Source organism: Pararge aegeria, chromosome 27, assembly GCF_905163445.1.
Source record: "Pararge aegeria chromosome 27, ilParAegt1.1, whole genome shotgun sequence".
Taxonomy (NCBI): Eukaryota; Metazoa; Arthropoda; class Insecta; order Lepidoptera; family Nymphalidae; genus Pararge; species Pararge aegeria.
The window spans coordinates 1,049,595-1,067,884 of NC_053206.1; the positions used below are offsets into that span (position 1 = coordinate 1,049,595).

The 18,290-nt window shown below is 37.2% G+C and overlaps 2 protein-coding genes across 2 annotated transcripts in view; one reads left to right on the forward strand and one right to left on the reverse strand.

Annotated features, from left to right (window-relative positions):
* LOC120635602 (lachesin-like) overlaps window positions 1–18,290 on the reverse strand; it is a 177,895-nt gene that overhangs the window by 95,664 nt on the left and 63,941 nt on the right. The window lies entirely within an intron of this gene.
* On the forward strand, window positions 874–9,829 carry LOC120635603 (leucine-rich repeat extensin-like protein 3). The gene is made up of 3 exons (XM_039906618.1): window positions 874–923; window positions 7,041–7,202; window positions 8,730–9,829. Exons 1-3 carry the CDS (start codon window positions 893–895, stop codon window positions 9,368–9,370), a joined length of 834 nt encoding a protein of 277 aa, XP_039762552.1. The 5' UTR covers window positions 874–892; the 3' UTR covers window positions 9,371–9,829.

Below are 18,290 nucleotides of genomic sequence, written 5' to 3' on the forward strand. Positions count from 1 at the left end.
CAAAATTCTATTGTGACGTGACAACGTCTTATAATTCGATGGAGCCAGCTGCACGTATGCGGCGTTACCTCGCTCTGAGACGTTCCATTCAAGGCTTGAAGTGCAAGCGAGAGCGCGGAACGAGCGACAAAGAGGCACAGTCGGCCTCCGCGTTCGACATCTGTCTCTCTCCTACTTGAGTGAGCGATGCGTCCGCGTGGACAGCTTCTATACAATAATACATTTACATGTTATCGGCAAGGATGAAGTGCAGTGAAAAGTGAATGTGGTGTCAATTGTTTATAGCAACGATAATATCTAACAAACGAGTAAAATTAAAATTTTCTTTTGAAAAATGCAACCATTCCATCAGTATTTTCTTACGACGTTGTCACGTTCAACTATCCGACTTTACAGACCACCAATTTTTTTTTCTAAATTTTAATACAACTAAGGACTACCTTCTTGTTATTTTAGTCGGTTTGTACAGAGTTTTAAATGCATCTTCTTTGCGTAAATCTTTATGCATACAATTTAAGCGTCTCTTAGATTTAGTGAAACGGCCAATTATCTATTGTTTAGTTGTTTTTTACGCCATTAGTTTCCTGGAAGCATCCTGGAAGAGATTGCTATGACATTGTGTTTACTTTTTTTTCTTATTTTTTTCTGTATTTTTATATGATGTACTATAAAAAAAAAACCATTATTTCACGGTGTAAATCTTCTATTTTGAAACGACAATTATTGGCATAGCTAAACAGTTAAAGCTAATACAAAATGTTAAATAACTATTGTTTTATAACGCTCTGCCGGTGTTCCAAAATGTTTTTAATTTCGCGCTCAAATCTAGATATATAAAGATAAAAAATAGTATAAAAACGCGGTTCTTGGAGGGAAAAATCAGTTCGCAAGGATGGGGCGATTCACGGCTTTGGGACTAATTGGTAAGTTTATAAATATGTTTATGTTTTGAGGACCTCTCTGGCGCAGCGGTAAGCGCTGTGGTTTAAAGTGGAATGTCCCAGGTTCGATCCCTGACAGGGAGAATTGGGGATATTATAATTTTTGAATTGTCTCGGGCCTGGTGTTTTAGAAGGCTATGACCGTGGTTAATATCCTACCGACAATGATATGCCGCTAAACTATTTGACGGCCGATTGGCGCAGAGAGCAGTAACCCTGTTTTAAAAATCCGAGTTATATTCCGGCTAAGTTTGTTGTGGGCTTCTTCTTAGACCAGGGGCGATTGGAACGCTCGTAGCTTTAGTTTTAAGTTTACGATTGTAGTTATCGCCATCACTACTCACTGCTATGTACACACTTTGTATATAATCAACGCATCAAAAGTGCCATCTATCAGCCTATTTGAATAAAGAAATATTTGACTTTGACTTTCCCACAACTGGAAAATGTTTGTGTGATGAACATGAATGTTTTTCAGTGTCTGGCTGTTTATCTGTATATCAAAAGTATTTATGTATATTATTCATAAAAATATTCATCAGTCATCTTAGTACCCATAACACAAGCTACGCTTACTTTGGGACTAGATGGCGATGTGTGTATTGTCGTAGTATATTTATTTATTTATCTTTATATTATAAGTATTTGACGGCCGACTGGTGCAGTGGGCAGCGACCCTGCTTTCTGAGTCCAAGGTCGTGGGTTCGATTCCCACTACTGGAAAATGTTTGTGTGATGAGCATGAATGTTTTTCAGTGTCTGGGTGTTTATCGCTATATTATAAGTATATATGTGTATTATATTCTTTAAAATATTCAACAGCTATCTAGTACCCATAACACAAGCTACGCTTACTTTGGGACTAGATTGCGATGTTTATCATTGTGTATTTATTTTGGCTAAAAAAACGCTCTAAAAATCTAATTTTTATCCCGAATAAATACATGGAAATCTTATCACACTACATTGTATGTAGTTATTGTTTTAGTTTGTCGTTCAGCCCCTTTCAGAGTTCGGCTGCCAAACTTTTGTGTACCGTCAGCACAAATGTTGTGCTGACACAGCGTGCGAATTATGTTGCCTATTTATTTTGCTGTCTGTTTGTCCTATTTTGTAGGCTCTTCGAAACTGTGCACTGTTAGATCTATAGTACCTACATAGTTCTAGTTTAAGCTCATTAACTCCCAAATTAAATAAATAAATAAATATACTACGACAATAAACACATCGCCACCTAGCCCCAAAGTAAGCGTAGCTTGAGTTATGGGTACTAAGATAGCTGTTGAATATTTTTATGAATATAATACATAAATACTTATAATATACATATAAACACCCAGACACTGAAAAACATTCATGCTCATCACACAAACATTTTCCAGTTGTGGGAATCGAACCCACGGCCTTGGACTCAGAAAGCAGGGTCGCTGCAAACTGCGCCAATCGGCCGTCAAATTAGATTCTTCAGTCTTACTCTCGCTCATTACTTGATACTCGCGTTAACACTAGATTAAAATATTTTAAGCCCTTTGTCCTAAGTGTCTATAGAAGACAAATACATAGAATAGAAGAACCAATGCAAAAACTGTGTGTATACAAAAGAAATGTCTATTGCACGGCTATAAAAATATACAGCTACTTACCAGACCGTGTTCAAGATTTAACTATTAATAAATTTAAAAATTACATTTTTAACAAACTAAATAATATAAACATATATAACACTAGCTGTTGCCCGCGACTTCGTCTGCGTTTGATTTTGTTTTTAAATTATTCAATATCGCTAAGCCTTAAAAGAGTATAGTAGTATATATATATAAAACATGTGACTGTCAATTATAGACAAATAATTTGCAATAAAATAAAATTGCGACTATAATTAAAGATCTAAGCTATCCTATCTCTTAAGTTGGAGCAGACTGCTCACGGTGTGCCAATTTTATTTAAAATCGGTTAAGTAGTTTAAGAGTCCATCGCGGACAAACATCGTGACAGGAGATTTATATATATTAAGATTATTAATGATTGTTTTGTAATAAAATTTGACTAATAAATAGACATTTCTAAATTTGCCATTTACCTATTAAAACTGAAACTAAATGGATTAATCTTAAATACAAATAAATTGCCTAATTGGATAGATTTGTATACTTACAAAAATTTGCACGCCTTTATGGCAAAACATGTTTGGATCAATTTTATTTTGTATCTATTCACCATATATTATGTCATCATCATCATCATCACATCAACCGATAGACGTCCACTGCTGGACATAGGTCTTTTGTAGGGAGTTCCAAGTTCCACGATTCTGAGCCGCTTGGATCCAACGGCTACCTGCGACGCGCTTAATGTCGTCTGTCCACCTCGTTGGGGGTCGACCAACGCTGCGCTTACCAGTACGGGGCTGCCATTCCAGCACCTTGGGACCCCAACGTCCATCCTTTCTCCGAACTATGTGCCCGGCCCATTGCCACTTAAGCTTCGCGACTCGTTGAGCTATGTCGGTAACTTTGGTTCTTCTACGAATCTCCACATTTCTGATTCGATCGCGTATATTATGTAACCCATGTTTAATGCAAATAAATGAAATTCATTATTTCTATCATTCATTATTTTTCTTTAAATTATTAACAATGCTTAAGAATAAATTAAAAAAACACTATTAAAAATTTATGAAAAGAAAAAACTTCCACCCTACGCTTGCGGGGCTTTTGAATGCCTAAGCAACCGGTGGTCAGGGCTCCAGATTGAGAAACCTCCGCACAATACGCGCCGTTTCAAGGACTACTGCCTTCTGTATCCGACCCTTGATCCAACAACCAAGCGAAAGCTTCTTGAGATGTTGGTCGAAGCTATTCGCGAGAAGACCATTGACTGAAACGACGATCGGAACAACAACGGTCGACTCAACACAAATTATTATTATACGAACAATACTTCCTTTTACAATCCCATCCCTTCCATTTGTAAGGGGCCGGTAAAGGATCGTCATCATCAGCCTCATCATGATATCAAACCTTTACCGACCCACTACAGGGCACGGGTCTCCCCCCACAATGAGAAGGGGTTGAGCCCGTCCACCACGCTGGCCCAGTGAGGATTGGTGGACTCCATAAAGTTCTAAAATGTGTGACAATACACACATCGCCATCTAGTCCCAAAGTAAGCGTAGCTTGTGTTATGGGTACTAAGATAAATAATGAATATTTTTTATGAATAACATGCGTAAATACTTATAATATATAGATAAACACTGAAAAACATTCTTATAATATTTATATATATTATATTATTACATTTAATTATTTATGTATATAAAATAAATATATAAATATTTTTTATATAGAATTGCGATTTCCCGTCTCTCATTGCCTTATTCCAATAGTTAAGGTAGCCTGGAACAGATCGCTTAGTGATAAGGCCGCCTTTTGCATATAATTTATGTTAATGTAAGTGTTCCTGTGTGTGTTTCCTTTATTATGCAATAAAGTTGTTTAAATAAATAAATAAACATTCATGTTCATCACACAATTATTGTCCAGTTGTGGGAATCGAACCCACGGCCTTGGACTCAGAAAGCAGGGTCGCTGCCCACTGCGCCAATCGGCCGTCTTTGAGAACATTATGGAGAACTGTCAGGTATGCAGGTTACCTCACGATGGCTACCTTCGTCATTGAAGCAAGTGATATTTTCATTGCTTAAAGCGATCATAGCTTAGAAAAGTGACAAGTGCTGGGATTCAAACTCGCCCTCTCCCGAAAGTGAAGTCGAAGATGACTTCGAGTATGAACCATGCGAGTATGAACTCGCTTGGCCATCACCGCTTCAATTTATTTTATTTGTTTATATGTATGTATAAAAACAAGGTTTACTATGACCCACAAATATTTGAATAGATTCAGGTAAGACGTCCTAATTTGGCCATGGTGTGGGTGAGTATCTGACTCCTAACTAGTTATAACTGTATTTAGGATTTTAAAAATTTAAATGCATATAAAAAAATCCAACGCAACGTTTAAACTTCAACGTTTCCTACTAGATGACGCTACAGTCGCTATAAGACTGATGTGAAAGGCATATACTAATTTCGGCGTCGACGGTTAGCTTAATTGGAGAAAGCGCTCAGGCCGCGATTTCCTGAGAGTCGCAGGTTCAAATCCTGTCGGTTCCGAAAATTTTTATATGCATTTAAATTTATAAAATTGATAATTCCTCCAAGTGTAGGTAAAAACACTTAAATTATTATAAAAATTATATTTAGGATATCACATATTCTTCCGCGTACTAGTGGCATGAACAGGATTCATATTATAAATTCTGTTATGTAATGTACTGATAAAGTGCACTGTTAAAACACATCACTCATTTCTTAGAATTTATTAACTTCACTCAATAAACACAAAACTTAACAAAGTAGTATTAAAACAAGAAACTTTAGTGCATACTACTTGACATCCCTATCCCTACTAATATTATAAATGTCAATGTAAGTTTGTTTGTTACGCTTTCACGCAAAAACTACTTAACCGATCCTCATGAAACTTTGTACACATATTCTTGGAAGTGTTAGAAGTAATATAGGATACTTTTTATACCGACATTTAGCTCGTTTCCTTTGGGAGAGGTGATGAAAGTGATTGATGATTTTACACCATAACTCCGACAAATTATAATCGATTAAAATAATTCTTTTTGTACTTAGAGGTTATAATATGTGTTTAATTTTGCCCAAACTGTGGTTGGAGATAGAGGACAGAACTCCTCAGCGGATAGCAGCAAAAAAAAAAGGCTTAGCTATACTGAATACTTTATTTTTTTTTAGAATTAAAACTAAGTTTAATGACACATTTAAAATGTAAATCAAACGCAGACGAAGTCGCGGGCAACAGCTAGTATTTTAATAAAATTTCACTCATACAATACGTGAATACCGAATAACCTTGCACCGCGAACGGTCGCTGCGTCATGGGCTGCGTTAAGAAATTAAACCAGCTCACGACCAAAGTAGTTACTTTATTATTTTATTATTGACGTGACAACGTCTTATAAATTGGTTTGCCGGGTGACACTTCAAGAAACTGCGTTACGCTCCGCTCACGTTATGCGCTCACAATGAGAGCGAGTGAGAGGCACGCGTCCCTTCCACTCGGGCATGGTTAGCCCGCCTAAGAGCGAGAGAGACAGACATAAAAAGTGAAAGGCACGCGTCCCTTTGTAGTAAACGCTGTTTCATTGTACGCAAATGTATTGCAAGTTATTGTATGTATATTTGTATATAAATACGTATGTATGTGTAAAGGTAAAAATAAAATTTTGTTAATATGAAATTCAGTGCGAGATTCTTTGTATAAATAAATGTTTTAAATTGTTACTATTATTTCATCCTTCTTCCTACTATACGAATGAATATTCACATTAAAATTATTTTACCACTCAAAGTCGTTGTCACGTAAAACTTTCGCCCGTATACCGACTTTACAGGCAACCAATTTTTTATGTATTACTAGATTACTTTAAACACTTATATACATCGTACAACCTTCCTCCGCCAAACCACTCTCAGAATGCCCTATCTTTTTCTTTCCCCCCCGTTTGCGAGGGGGGAACAGCAAGCAGCAGAACAGCAGCAGAACAGCCGCTTTCCCAGCAATCCCACCGCCGCGCCAACTCACGTTGACCAATCGGAAGAGAGCTAGGAATTGGCGGGCAACTGACATGACTAAAATTATGCAAAAATACTAAAATTATTTCCGTTTTAAGTCAATACACCATATTAATATTCAAAATATAATTACGAAATTAAAGAAATCATTACAATCTGCCATCCGTCATCATGCGATCTCCCGGCGCATGATCAAATAAAATTCTAAAGGTCAACTTTTAGAGAAAAAAAATAAAAACAGTAGTTACAAACTGGATCAATTAAATCAAAACTAATATCTTAACTTATTTAAACATTACAATATTTACAAAACATACAGCGCTAAAATAATAATAATAACAATTTTTATTAGAAACTAAAATTACCAGCTTAAATAAATTAAATAAATCATAACAACCTGTAATGATAATGAATGACAACTTTTTTTCACCAGCTCTGATAGCTTCGGCCAGCTCATCACCAGTTCCGCAAGTCTGCTGCGTGCTACCCTCGCAGCCGCCTCGCGAGCCTTTACCACCATGCCCGCCTCCGCCCTGCCCCGAGTCCTGCCTGGAGCCACCGGAAAACCCTTGTGAGGCGGATGCCATAAAACCAAGTCAGTTGCATTTGAGAAGCGAATCCATGTTACCAGAGCGCGCAGACGATATAAAATGAAAAAAAATCTCCAGTACGTTGTAAAAACGCCTACCCTACAGTTTTTATTACTCGTATTGGAGATTTTGCTTGATTTTATCTTGTCGGCATACCCTCTATGCACGCCACTGCATGTTCTTCTTTTTCTTCTTCTTATTTCCCTGAGCTTGTCTCCGTACTTGGTCGGCCGGAACCTTCCGTTGTACGTAGTGCAACTGGTACGGCTCCCCGCTGGATCACTCCAGCCAGCCGAGCTCACTCCAGAAGCTTAGCAGGCCGCCCAGGTCGCCAAGTGCTTCAGGGAATGCTGGGGAGCCAAGGTATGCTGAGCGTTGCTCTGCTACTCCTCTACATTGGAGCAATACGTGAGTCGGTGTTTCATCTGCCTCCATACATGCTCTGCACAGAGGACTGTCGGTTATACCCAAAATGTAAAGGTGTTTGTTTAGTTGGCAATGCCCTTTTATCATGCTTACTATCGTCTCTAGTTTGTTCCGACTTAGTTTTAGCAGTTTGGTTGTTAGTCGTGTGTTAAGGTTTGGAAAGGCCTCCTTTTGTATGTTTACTCATTTTCGTTAATCTATAGCTCTGAGTGTGTGGGCGAATCCATGTTAGATTTTGAGACTTAAATAGATTAGGGTCAAAACTATATTTGGGCTGTAACTATATTGGGAACTAAATTAGACGATGATTTAAATTAATTCGTTAGTAATAATAATATTTTTTTATTTACTATAGCTATAATTTGATGACTTGTTATTTTTTTTTTTTTATTATTATTTTATAGCATCAATAAATATATAAAAATAAACTATGTAAACTAAATAAAATTTTAAACGTCTTCGAAACCACCGCAGCGAGGCACAGTTCCTAAGATGCTGGCAGAATTGCCCTTTTGGATGGCCAAACTAATTCTTTGGCCCGCTCAAGGATCACCGGTTGAAAATGGCTTTAATGAAATTGATGAAATTAATTGAACATGATATAGTATTTCATATGGGATTGTATGAAATTATCAAGTATACTCATGGAATGTACTTATCATTTCAATACAAACATCCTGTTAAAACAACTATTGTTATACCCCAGAAATGATTGGATGCATGTTTAATGTATTTACAACAAATAAACCAATAAATATATAGATTAAGGGCAAAACTCGATTGGGGGCAAAACGAGTTAAATTTTTAAGTACTTTGGGAAAAATACTAGATTTGAAACAAAACTAAATTGGTGTTAACTAAAGATTAGAAACGGGAAAAGGGGATAGAACTAGATTAGAAACAAGTTCAGCTTGATGCCTTGGATTCAGTGGATCGCCGTGTAAGTAGGCTCATCGGTGGTGAAGAGCCCAAGAAAGCAAGTTTCCTAACTCCGAAATGTACCTGAAGATTACAAAAAATCTACCATCTGTAGGAGGGCTTCTTTGTCAAGTTACAGAGTACAGAAAACTTGGTCGGTTAAATTCCATCTTTTACTTTACTTACAGCACCCAACGGCGACGGACCCATCAAGGTGTTCGTGCAGAAGACGACAACTCAGGACCAGCTGCGAGCAGCCAGCTTCCAGGTCTACCCGGTCCCAGGCGGCATCTTCTACATCCACCAAAACCCAGATGTCCTGATCCAGCCGCCGCCGATCCTCGTCAAACCACCACATCTGAAGCCGATCCAACCAGCCCCTATCAACGTCCAGCCCCCACAGCAACCAGCGATAACGCCCCCACCGATATGCGTCCGACCTGCGCCATTACCCCCGATCACCCCTCCCCCTATCTGCGTCCGACCGAAACCTTTAAGCCCAATAAACCCCCCAGCTTTATTCGTCAAGCCACCGACCCCCCAGCCTTTGATACCTGCACCCATCTCAATCAGGCAACCTGAGTTGCCACCTGTAAAACCTTCACCGATTGTAGTTCGGCAACCTAGCCCATCGAATTTGCAGCTACCCTCGATTTACTTCCAGACGTCGGTGCTGGGTAAAAATGGCGGGCAAGGATCGGGTCAGCAAATGGGTGAGGTGTCGGGAATGTCTGGATTCCAGCCAGCTTATCCCATGAACTCCCCATGCGAGAATCCGTGCCCATGTGAAAATCCGTGCCCTTGCGAAAATCCCTGCCCATGCCCTTAATTACGCAGATCCTGTCATGAAATTTAAAACCACTCAGTCTTAAATCTGTAACTAACAGCAAAAAAATACCTTTCTGTTATCTTCGATAATTCCTTAATACTATGATAACTAAACAGTAGCTTTGTAGCATCTTCAAAGCCTTTGCAACACCGCTACACTAAAGAAGTCGCGACTGTCGCGTTCACCATGCGTTTGTCGCGCTTTAAGCGATAAATAAACTCACCGTAATATACTCGTGGAGATAACGCCTAAAGGCGTCAAGCTAACAAAGAGATCTCAAAATGTCAAATAACTTTAGCTGTTCAAAATGGATACTTGAATTACCTTAACTGATTAACTTCGTTATAACCCGTATAACAGTCGTTTAGTTTTTAACTTTAGCAAATGTATGTCCGTTATTATTTAATTTGTATGTGAAGTATTGTATTATTCTGTTTGTAATATATGTATTAGAGTTTAGATGTTGTTTTATTAATCAAAAAACTGTGAGATTTGCTACCTATGCGATCGTTTGAAAGATATATTCGATTTATAAGGAATCGAATAAGCGCTATCTAGTGTCAATAGACCCATTGCTGTGACTACAAGGTTAATCACTGTGGAAATTTACCAACAAATATTTATTTATTTATACTCTTTATTTGAACACCACATCAAGTTTGACGAGAGAAAAACTTTGACGGCCGACTGGCGCAGTGGGCAGCGACCCTGCTTTCTGAGTCCACGGCCGTGGGTTCGATTCCCACAATTGGAAAATGTTTGTGTGATGAACATAAGTGTTTTTCAGTGTCTGGGTGTTTATCTTTATATTATAAGTATGTAAAGAACTCTTTTCTCGAGTTCATATATCGAACCTTTTCCGAAAGTCACCAATGTTTTTACAGTGATAAGTGACATATAGAAAAGGATGTTTAAGAAGAAATTATTTTGATTTTAAAGACCTGAAGTAAGGGCTTTAAATGTTGTTTCTTGTATTTTCACAGAAACGCAATATCGTCTTTATTTCAACTACCCATTGAAGGGAGTATTATAAACATTATTATAAGTATTTATGTATATTATTCATAAAAATATTCATCAGTCATCTTAGTACCTATAACACAAGCTACGCTTGCTTTGGGGCTAGATGGCGATGTGTGTATTGTCGTAGTATATTTACAGACACTGAAAAATATTCATGTTCATCACACCAACATTCAGTTGTGGGAATCGAACCCACGGCTCTGACTAAGAAAGCTGGGTCGCGGCTCACTGCACCATTTGGCCGTCGCAATTGTACAATTTAACAACTTTGTTCTATCTTGTGTGAGATGAAAGCGGAACGGCTTGCTTCCAAGCAACCTTGTCATAAAGAAAGTAAAAATACTCCTTCGATTGCGTGGAAGTAAACTACTATTTGTATGGAATAGAATCACGACTATCCAGTTATTGGCAACTTCCCATAGTGACTAGCTAAATTTGTTACCAACTGAGCTACAGAATTGGCCTGCTGTTCACAGCCCCGGATCTACTATACATTTGGAATTTATCAGCTTTTCATGGGAAACAAACAGTACTATTACAGATAAGAGTAATGCAGTATTTTTGTATCACATATACCAATGGAGTTTCCAACTTAGTTATACATAAACGATAACTTTAACAACAAATTGCTACCAAATAAAAGTTTTTGATGTGAAACATCTATAGGCGGAGGGCAAACCTGATTGTTGGCGTGGCGACACAGGCCTTGGCGACGCACCGCCACGCTGTATGATTGAATTTGTATTTCGTATGTAACAATAAAAATGAATATTAATTTTGTAATAAAACAGTCCTTATTAACCGACTTACAAAAAGGAGTGGTTATCGGTTTTGATGTATTTTTTTTTGTTTGTGGAACAAATTTGAAATGCATTTACAACTTTGAACTTAACATGTCTATAATTTTTTTTATTAGTGTTTTTACCTACACTTGGAGGAACTATCAATATTATTAATTTTAAAATGCATATAAAAAATGTCGGAACCGACAGGATTTGAACCTGCGACTCTCGGGCAATCGCGGTCTGAGCGCTTTCATCAATTAAGCTACGGCTCTCCTACCGTCGATGCCGAAATTAGTATATGCCTTTCACATCAGTCTTATAGCGACTGTAGCGTCATCTAGTAGGAAACGTTGCAGTTTCGATCTACTTTTTCTAAGGTCCATATTACGATGAGACACGTTTGAAACAAGAGATGACGCATTGCTTTTTTATGTTTATAATTTGTTTTATTAGTGTTTTTACTTACACTTCCATATACTAATTTCGGCATCGATGGTAGGAGAGCCGTAGCTTAATTGGTGAAAGCGCTCAGGCCGCGATTGCCCGTAAGTCGCAGGTTCAAATCGTTTTTTTACTTCACGATACTTTTATTCAGTCCACGTATAAAAACATCTCCTTTTCCGTGTTTGCTTTACGTGTGCTTACCTTAGACAAACTGTAGAGACGTGTCTTCGTCATGAGCAAAATGTTACATAAACTAAGCAAACTTACTTTTATCATAGTTCCCAGAATATGTGAATTCCTGATTTATATTTCGGCAAACGGATATACGTTTTCCCTGTAACCGCGTTATAAAGCAAACTGAAACCTGTATTAATAAACCGAAATCAAGTTAAGCCCGAAACCGGTTTTAATTTACCGGTAAAATGTTTCAAATCCGTTTAAAATTTTGTTCTTTTTTTTATCGGTTATTTATTTATCAAGCTTTTACAGATTACACAAATTATGTTTTTTTAACATTACCTACTGTTTGTTAGTTGGCTTATATTTTTTGAAAATAATAATATTAGTTTGTTATTATTATTAATTTTGTCGAATTATTAAACAGCCGATGTGCGGAGTTGGCAGCGACCCTGCTTTTTAAGTCCAAGACCGTGGGTTCGATTCCCACAGCTGGAAAATGTTTGTGTGATGAACACGAATATTTTTCAGTGTCTGGGCGTTTATCTGTATATTATAAGTATTTATATTCGAAAAATATTCATCAGTCGTCTTAGTACCCATAACACAAGCTACGCTTACTTAACGTTGTATATTTATTTATTGTTTATATGTTTAAATGGGAACTGAAGAATAAACATTGCATAAAAACACTGATATGTGTGACAGAGCTCGTCCGGGAATGTTGACAATCTGGTAATTTTTCGGACCATACCATCCACCAGAGAAACTCTTTGCCATCCATTATACCCTGGTACTTCTTAGCCAGCCACAATGACCTGACATTTCTTTATATTTACCCAGTTTATTCTACTAATCCTTAAGTCATATTGTTGTAGTAGTGGAGCTTTTTGTGACAGAGCTCGTCCGGGGAAGTGGTAATCTGGAAGTTTTTCAGATCATACCAGATATCTCTTAGCAATTCATTATACCCTGGTACTTCTTAGCCAGCCACAATGACCTGACATTTCTTTATATTTACCCACTTTATTCTACTACTCCTTAAGTCATATTGTAGTAGCAGTGGAGCTTTTTGTGACAGAGCTCGTCCGGGGAAGTGATAATCTGGTAGTTTTTCAGATCATACCAGATATCTCTTACCCATTCATTATACCCTAGTACTTCTTAGCCAGCCACAATGACCTGACATTTCTTTATATTTACCCAGTTTATACTGCTACTCCTTAAATCGTATTGTACTGTAGTAGTGGAGCTTTTTGTGACAGAGCTCGTCCGCCATGCTTATTTCTGGCGCCAAGCAGCATTTCCGTGTTCCGATCAGACGGGCGTAGTTGCCGGTGTAATTATGGGCATATGAGACTTCGATGAAGCGTTGATATCCCAGTGGTTATGACTTCAGCTTCACTTTCAGGGAAACCTACATATCTGAACGACGCGCTCAAAATGGTTCGTTTAAAGTTGCATAAATAGCTGTTGACACAACACTGTACTTTTTGCTGAACTTGGCTAACCACCCTCCCGAGTGTTTTGACTAAGCATTAGGTACCAAATAAAGTTTATTTTGTTTCTGGCAACTAATTACTTTATAAGACCCGACTTCCGACGGAAAGTTCCTTCACTTTTTTAAGGCTCTTTTTGCGGCAGAGGCCTTAAGGTAGCTTATTAATTTCACCGGAAGCTCATGCGAAATTCCAATCTCCTGTCTTATGCAGACTCACTTAAACAACTTCCCAGTCGAGTACGAGATAAATTAATAACGTGTAAGGCGGAAGAGTGTGTATATTTTAACGCGGTTATCACAGGAACTACCTGTCAGTTGGTATATCAAAAATATCGTTATTTATATACTAACTGTTCGCTGTGATTTCACACGTGTTAACTTTTTTTTTTAAAGTAATAACGGACGGACAAAGTAGCACAGCTAGCATAGGCAGGAGTTAAAAATTATACCCCCCGATTATATCTTCAGCTCAGCTTCATAGCTCAATATTAACTAGACTGTGAGATGGTGATAACAAAAAAAAACCTGGCGAAGTTTGTTGCGGGCTCTTCTTAGACCAGGGCGCGTTGGAACCCACCTAGCTTAAGTTTTAAGTTAACGAATGCAGTTATCACCATCACTAACATTAGTGTAACATGTTAAATGTTTTTATTATATTTTTCTTATTTGTGTAATTTTGTTTATGTATTTGTATTTAGCTATTTGAATGTAGGCTTATAATAATTTCACACCACCTGTCCGCTCTCGCTCATCTTGTCCTAATCCAAAGGTTGGCTGGCAGAGTTCGCTGCTAAGCGATAAGGCCGCATTTTGTATTCTACTTCTGTCTTTGTATTTCTATTGTTTTTTTTTATTTTCCTAACTTCATAGTGGAGTACAAATAAAGAGTTAAATAAATAATAAATGTATGAACGCTTCATAAGCGCCTGTAATAAGGTCTACATGAATAAAACATTTTTGAATTTTGAATTTTGCTGTGGGAGAAGGTAAATTTGTATCCTTTCCCCGGAGATATTGTCTCCTGCCCATGATAGCCGTGCAGAAGATCTGATAGAAAGTGAGATACAATCCCTACTATTCCCTATCCCTACTAATATTATAAATGTCAATGTAAGTTTGTTTGTTACGCTTTCACGCAAAAACTACTAAACCGATCCTCATGAAACTTTGTACACAAATTCTTGGAAGTGTTAGAAGTAATATAGAATACTTTTTATCCCGACATTAAGCTCGGTTCCTTTGGGAGAGGGTATGAGTGTTTGACGACTTTACGACATAACTTCGACAAATTACAACCGATTTAAATAATTATTTTTGTACTATAGAGGTATATGTGTTTAATTTTGCCCAAACTGTGGTTGGAGATAGAGGACAGAACTCCTCAGTGGACAGCAGCAAACCCCATAAGGCGTAGCGATACTGAATACTTTAATTTTTTTTAGATTAACAACTAAATTTAAAGCCACATCAAAAAACAAAATCAAACGCAGACTAAGTCACGGGCAACAGCTAGTCGACTATAAACGGTATTACTTCGCAGCGAATGCAACCATAGAATATGTTCATCATGATAACGACCCAGTACCGGCCCACTACAGGCCATGGGTCTCCTCACACTCTGAGATGGATTCAGGCCGTAATCCACCACGCTGGCCCAGTTAGGGTCGGTGGACTTCACACACGCCTCTGAAAGCATTATGGAGAACTCTCAGGCATGTACGTTTCTGCAAGATGTTTTCCTTCATCGTTAAAACAAGTAAAATATTTGATGTGCTGGGATTCGAACTCGGCCCCCGGAAGTGAAGCCAAATCCTTTGTTGTAACCTCTGGGCTATAACCGCTTCATAACCACATTATGCCGGAAAAATACTTAATAGTAACTTTTTATGAGGACAATTTTATGTGCGTCCAAAACTTTATCGTGGCAAAAACTTCAAAGTTTTTTGCTAAAAGTTTTTTTGTTAGACTGACGAACGAAATCCACTGAACGAAATTCAGTTACTTTTTTCAAATTTAATTTTGTGGATTCTTATCTTAGGTATTGAATGAATGAATACACTTTTATTGTACACCACAGAGAAAATTTACAGAGATACAAATACAACAGCACAATAAGGTAGAACGTACAATTTGGCGGCCTTATCGCTAAATAGCGATCCAGGCAACCAAAGGCATACAAGAAAATGCTATACGAAATTAGTAGGTGGTACAACAAACATTAGTGAAATATTATTATTATTATTATAGTGAATTATTGGTATTGGATAGAAGCAGGCGTTACTTTGCGGAAATCCATAATATATTTTAAAAATGTAACTTAATTTGCTATACTCCGCGAACAGCTGGAGAATCTGTATGGTGTAATTTATAACTTCAATCCTTAAACAGATCCTCGGCAATGTACCCTCTACGCACGTTTCGCTCCGAAACCGGAGCATCCTCAGGAGATGTTGACTTTACAATGAATAATTGTTAACATAGGGTCTTATCTTAGGCTTATCTGTTTTTGAAAACTTTTTCAAAATAAATTAATTAGTTCAAAAAAACTAAAAAACACGCTTGGTATTAAAAAAGCGAACTGATTTCTACCTTTGAGTTTAGTTTATTTAAAACAGCGTGTTTTTTTAGTTTTTTGTAAAGTTCATAGGGCATGCAAAATTAAAAAATCAAAATTCATTTATTTCAAGTAGGCCTAATATAAGCACTATTGAAACGTCAAGTCAGTCCGTTTGTAGTGACTCTACCACCGGTTCGGAAGGCATATTCTACTGAGAAGAAGCCGGCAAGAAACTCAGCAGATTAAATCTCTGTATCAAAAGGTCGCCTGTAGGAGATTGCTTGCAGCAATAAGACCGCCTTTGCATGCCTTCATTTTCTTTACTTGTCTTTCCTACTTTATTTCTGTATAATTCTAAGTTTGCGTGCAATTGGAAGCGGCGGTAGCTCCGTGGGTAGGACTTGAACCTCCCTTTTGGAGGGCCGAGTTCGAATCCCAGCACCTCCAATTTTTATAAGTAATGTGCGTTGTAAGCAATTAAAACATCACTTGCTTCAACGGTGAAGGCAAACATCGTGAGGAAACCTGCATGCCTGAGAGTTCTCCATAATGTTCTCAAAGGTGTGGAGTCCACCAATCCGCACTGGGCCAGCGTGGTGGACTACGGTCTTAAAGAAAGAAAGAAAGAAAGAAAAATCGTATTTATTGTCACACATTTGTGTAAAATGTTACATTTGTGAAATAAAATAATTGTTTAAGTATAAAAATTAAAAAAAAAAATGTGTGACAAAGGAGCTGGCTCAGTATAGCTGCAAACTAAAACGCGCAGCACTGGTTTTCAGCCAGCCCCATTATCTTCGTCGTCACTGAATCCTCGCAACTAAACAATAACAAAATAATCATAAAAAAGAACAATAACAAAGAATATAATATATAAACAAACAAAAGATATTTTTCATTAAAACAAACTTATTTACATCGAGAAATACAAAATCATCAAAGAGGTAAATAATAAACAAAATCAAAAATTATGAAATTAATAAACATGAAAAACTAAAAAAAAAGAAAAAACTAAAAATCTAAAATCAAAACTTAAACTCATTATGAGAGGAGACCCGTACCCTGCATAGGTGATGGGTTGATATGATGATGATGATAAAGTTTTTTTTTTTTTTTTCACGGATGAAATCTGTCATAATCTTGATCGTCGTCACGGCTAAACTGTGAGTGGGAACCTTAATCGTATTTAAGTACATACCTTTGTTCGGTTGCGGAGGTTAGATGGAATTGAAGTTCTGAGTAGTCACTGTAGTTTGACGGTCATTACCTGTAGACAGATAATTATAATAATTGTAATTAAATAAAAAAGCCTTTTATTATTCCTCGATTGAAATATTTAAAACCAAAAAAAAACATAATAAATATAAACAATAGATAAGAATATAAGCTTTTGCAAATTTGTTACGTTAAATAAAAAATTTTTTTTGGCGTGACAACATCTTATAATTCGATGGAGCCGGCTGCACGCACGAAAAAACATGACGTATGCGGCGTTACCTCGCTCTGAGGCGTTCCATTCAAGGCTTGAAGTGCAAGCGAGAGCGCGGAACGAGCGACAAAGAGGCACAGTCGGCCTCCGCGTTCGACATCTGTCTCTCTCCTACTTGAGTGAGCGATGCGTCCGCGTGTACAGCTTCTATACAATAATACATTTACATGTTTTCGGCAAGGATGAAGTGCAGTGAAAAGTGAATGTGGTGTCAATTGTTTATAGCATCGATAATATCTATCAAACAAATAAAATTAAAATTTTCTTTTGAAAAATGCAACCATTCCATCAGTATTTTCTTACGACGTTGTCACGTTCAACTATCGTCAGTAAGCCGACTTTACAGGCAACCAATTTTTTTTTTTGGTTTTCCGAACTTGATGTAGTGTACAAGTAAAGACTATAAATAAATTTAGCTCGTTAGTATCTTCCTATTATTATTAAGTCTCTCTCTCTCTGAAAGAACCAGTTCTCGCCAGCCACTCTCTCTAATTGTGTCTCTCTAAAGGTACTGACAGAATACCACCGCTGTGGGTACATTACCTCGTGACGTCATGCGCAAATTAGAGCTTTAGTAATCATTGTTCCATAGCTAAAGATTATTAATTTTGGTATTGACACCAAAGAACTTAGAGACGAGAAAGAGAGGAGAATAGTTTGAAATCACAAAATACTTGTACAAAGTGATGTTTATATGGACGTGACGTCATAATTTTTAAATTTGACGTTTCACCTGTCATGTCGGTTCGCTAGATTTAGCAGTTTTAATTATTGAAAAAAAACAGCAACCTCAGATCGAATATAAATAAAAATACGTTTTTTTATTATACATGAATGGTTTTCACTTACGACCAGGTGGGCTATACGCTTGGTCTGTCAATTATTACTATAAAAAATATATATATATATCATTATCTATTATTATATATAATAATAAATCCAAA

Coding starts and splice junctions, on each gene's coding strand:
- LOC120635603 (XM_039906618.1), top strand. CDS start 893: ATGGGGCGATTCACGGCTTTGGGACTAATTG. Junction 924..7,040: donor CACGGCTTTGGGACTAATTG/GTAAGTTTATAA, acceptor TTTTTTCACCAG/CTCTGATAGCTTCGGCCAGC. Junction 7,203..8,729: donor GGCGGATGCCATAAAACCAA/GTCAGTTGCATT, acceptor CTTTACTTACAG/CACCCAACGGCGACGGACCC.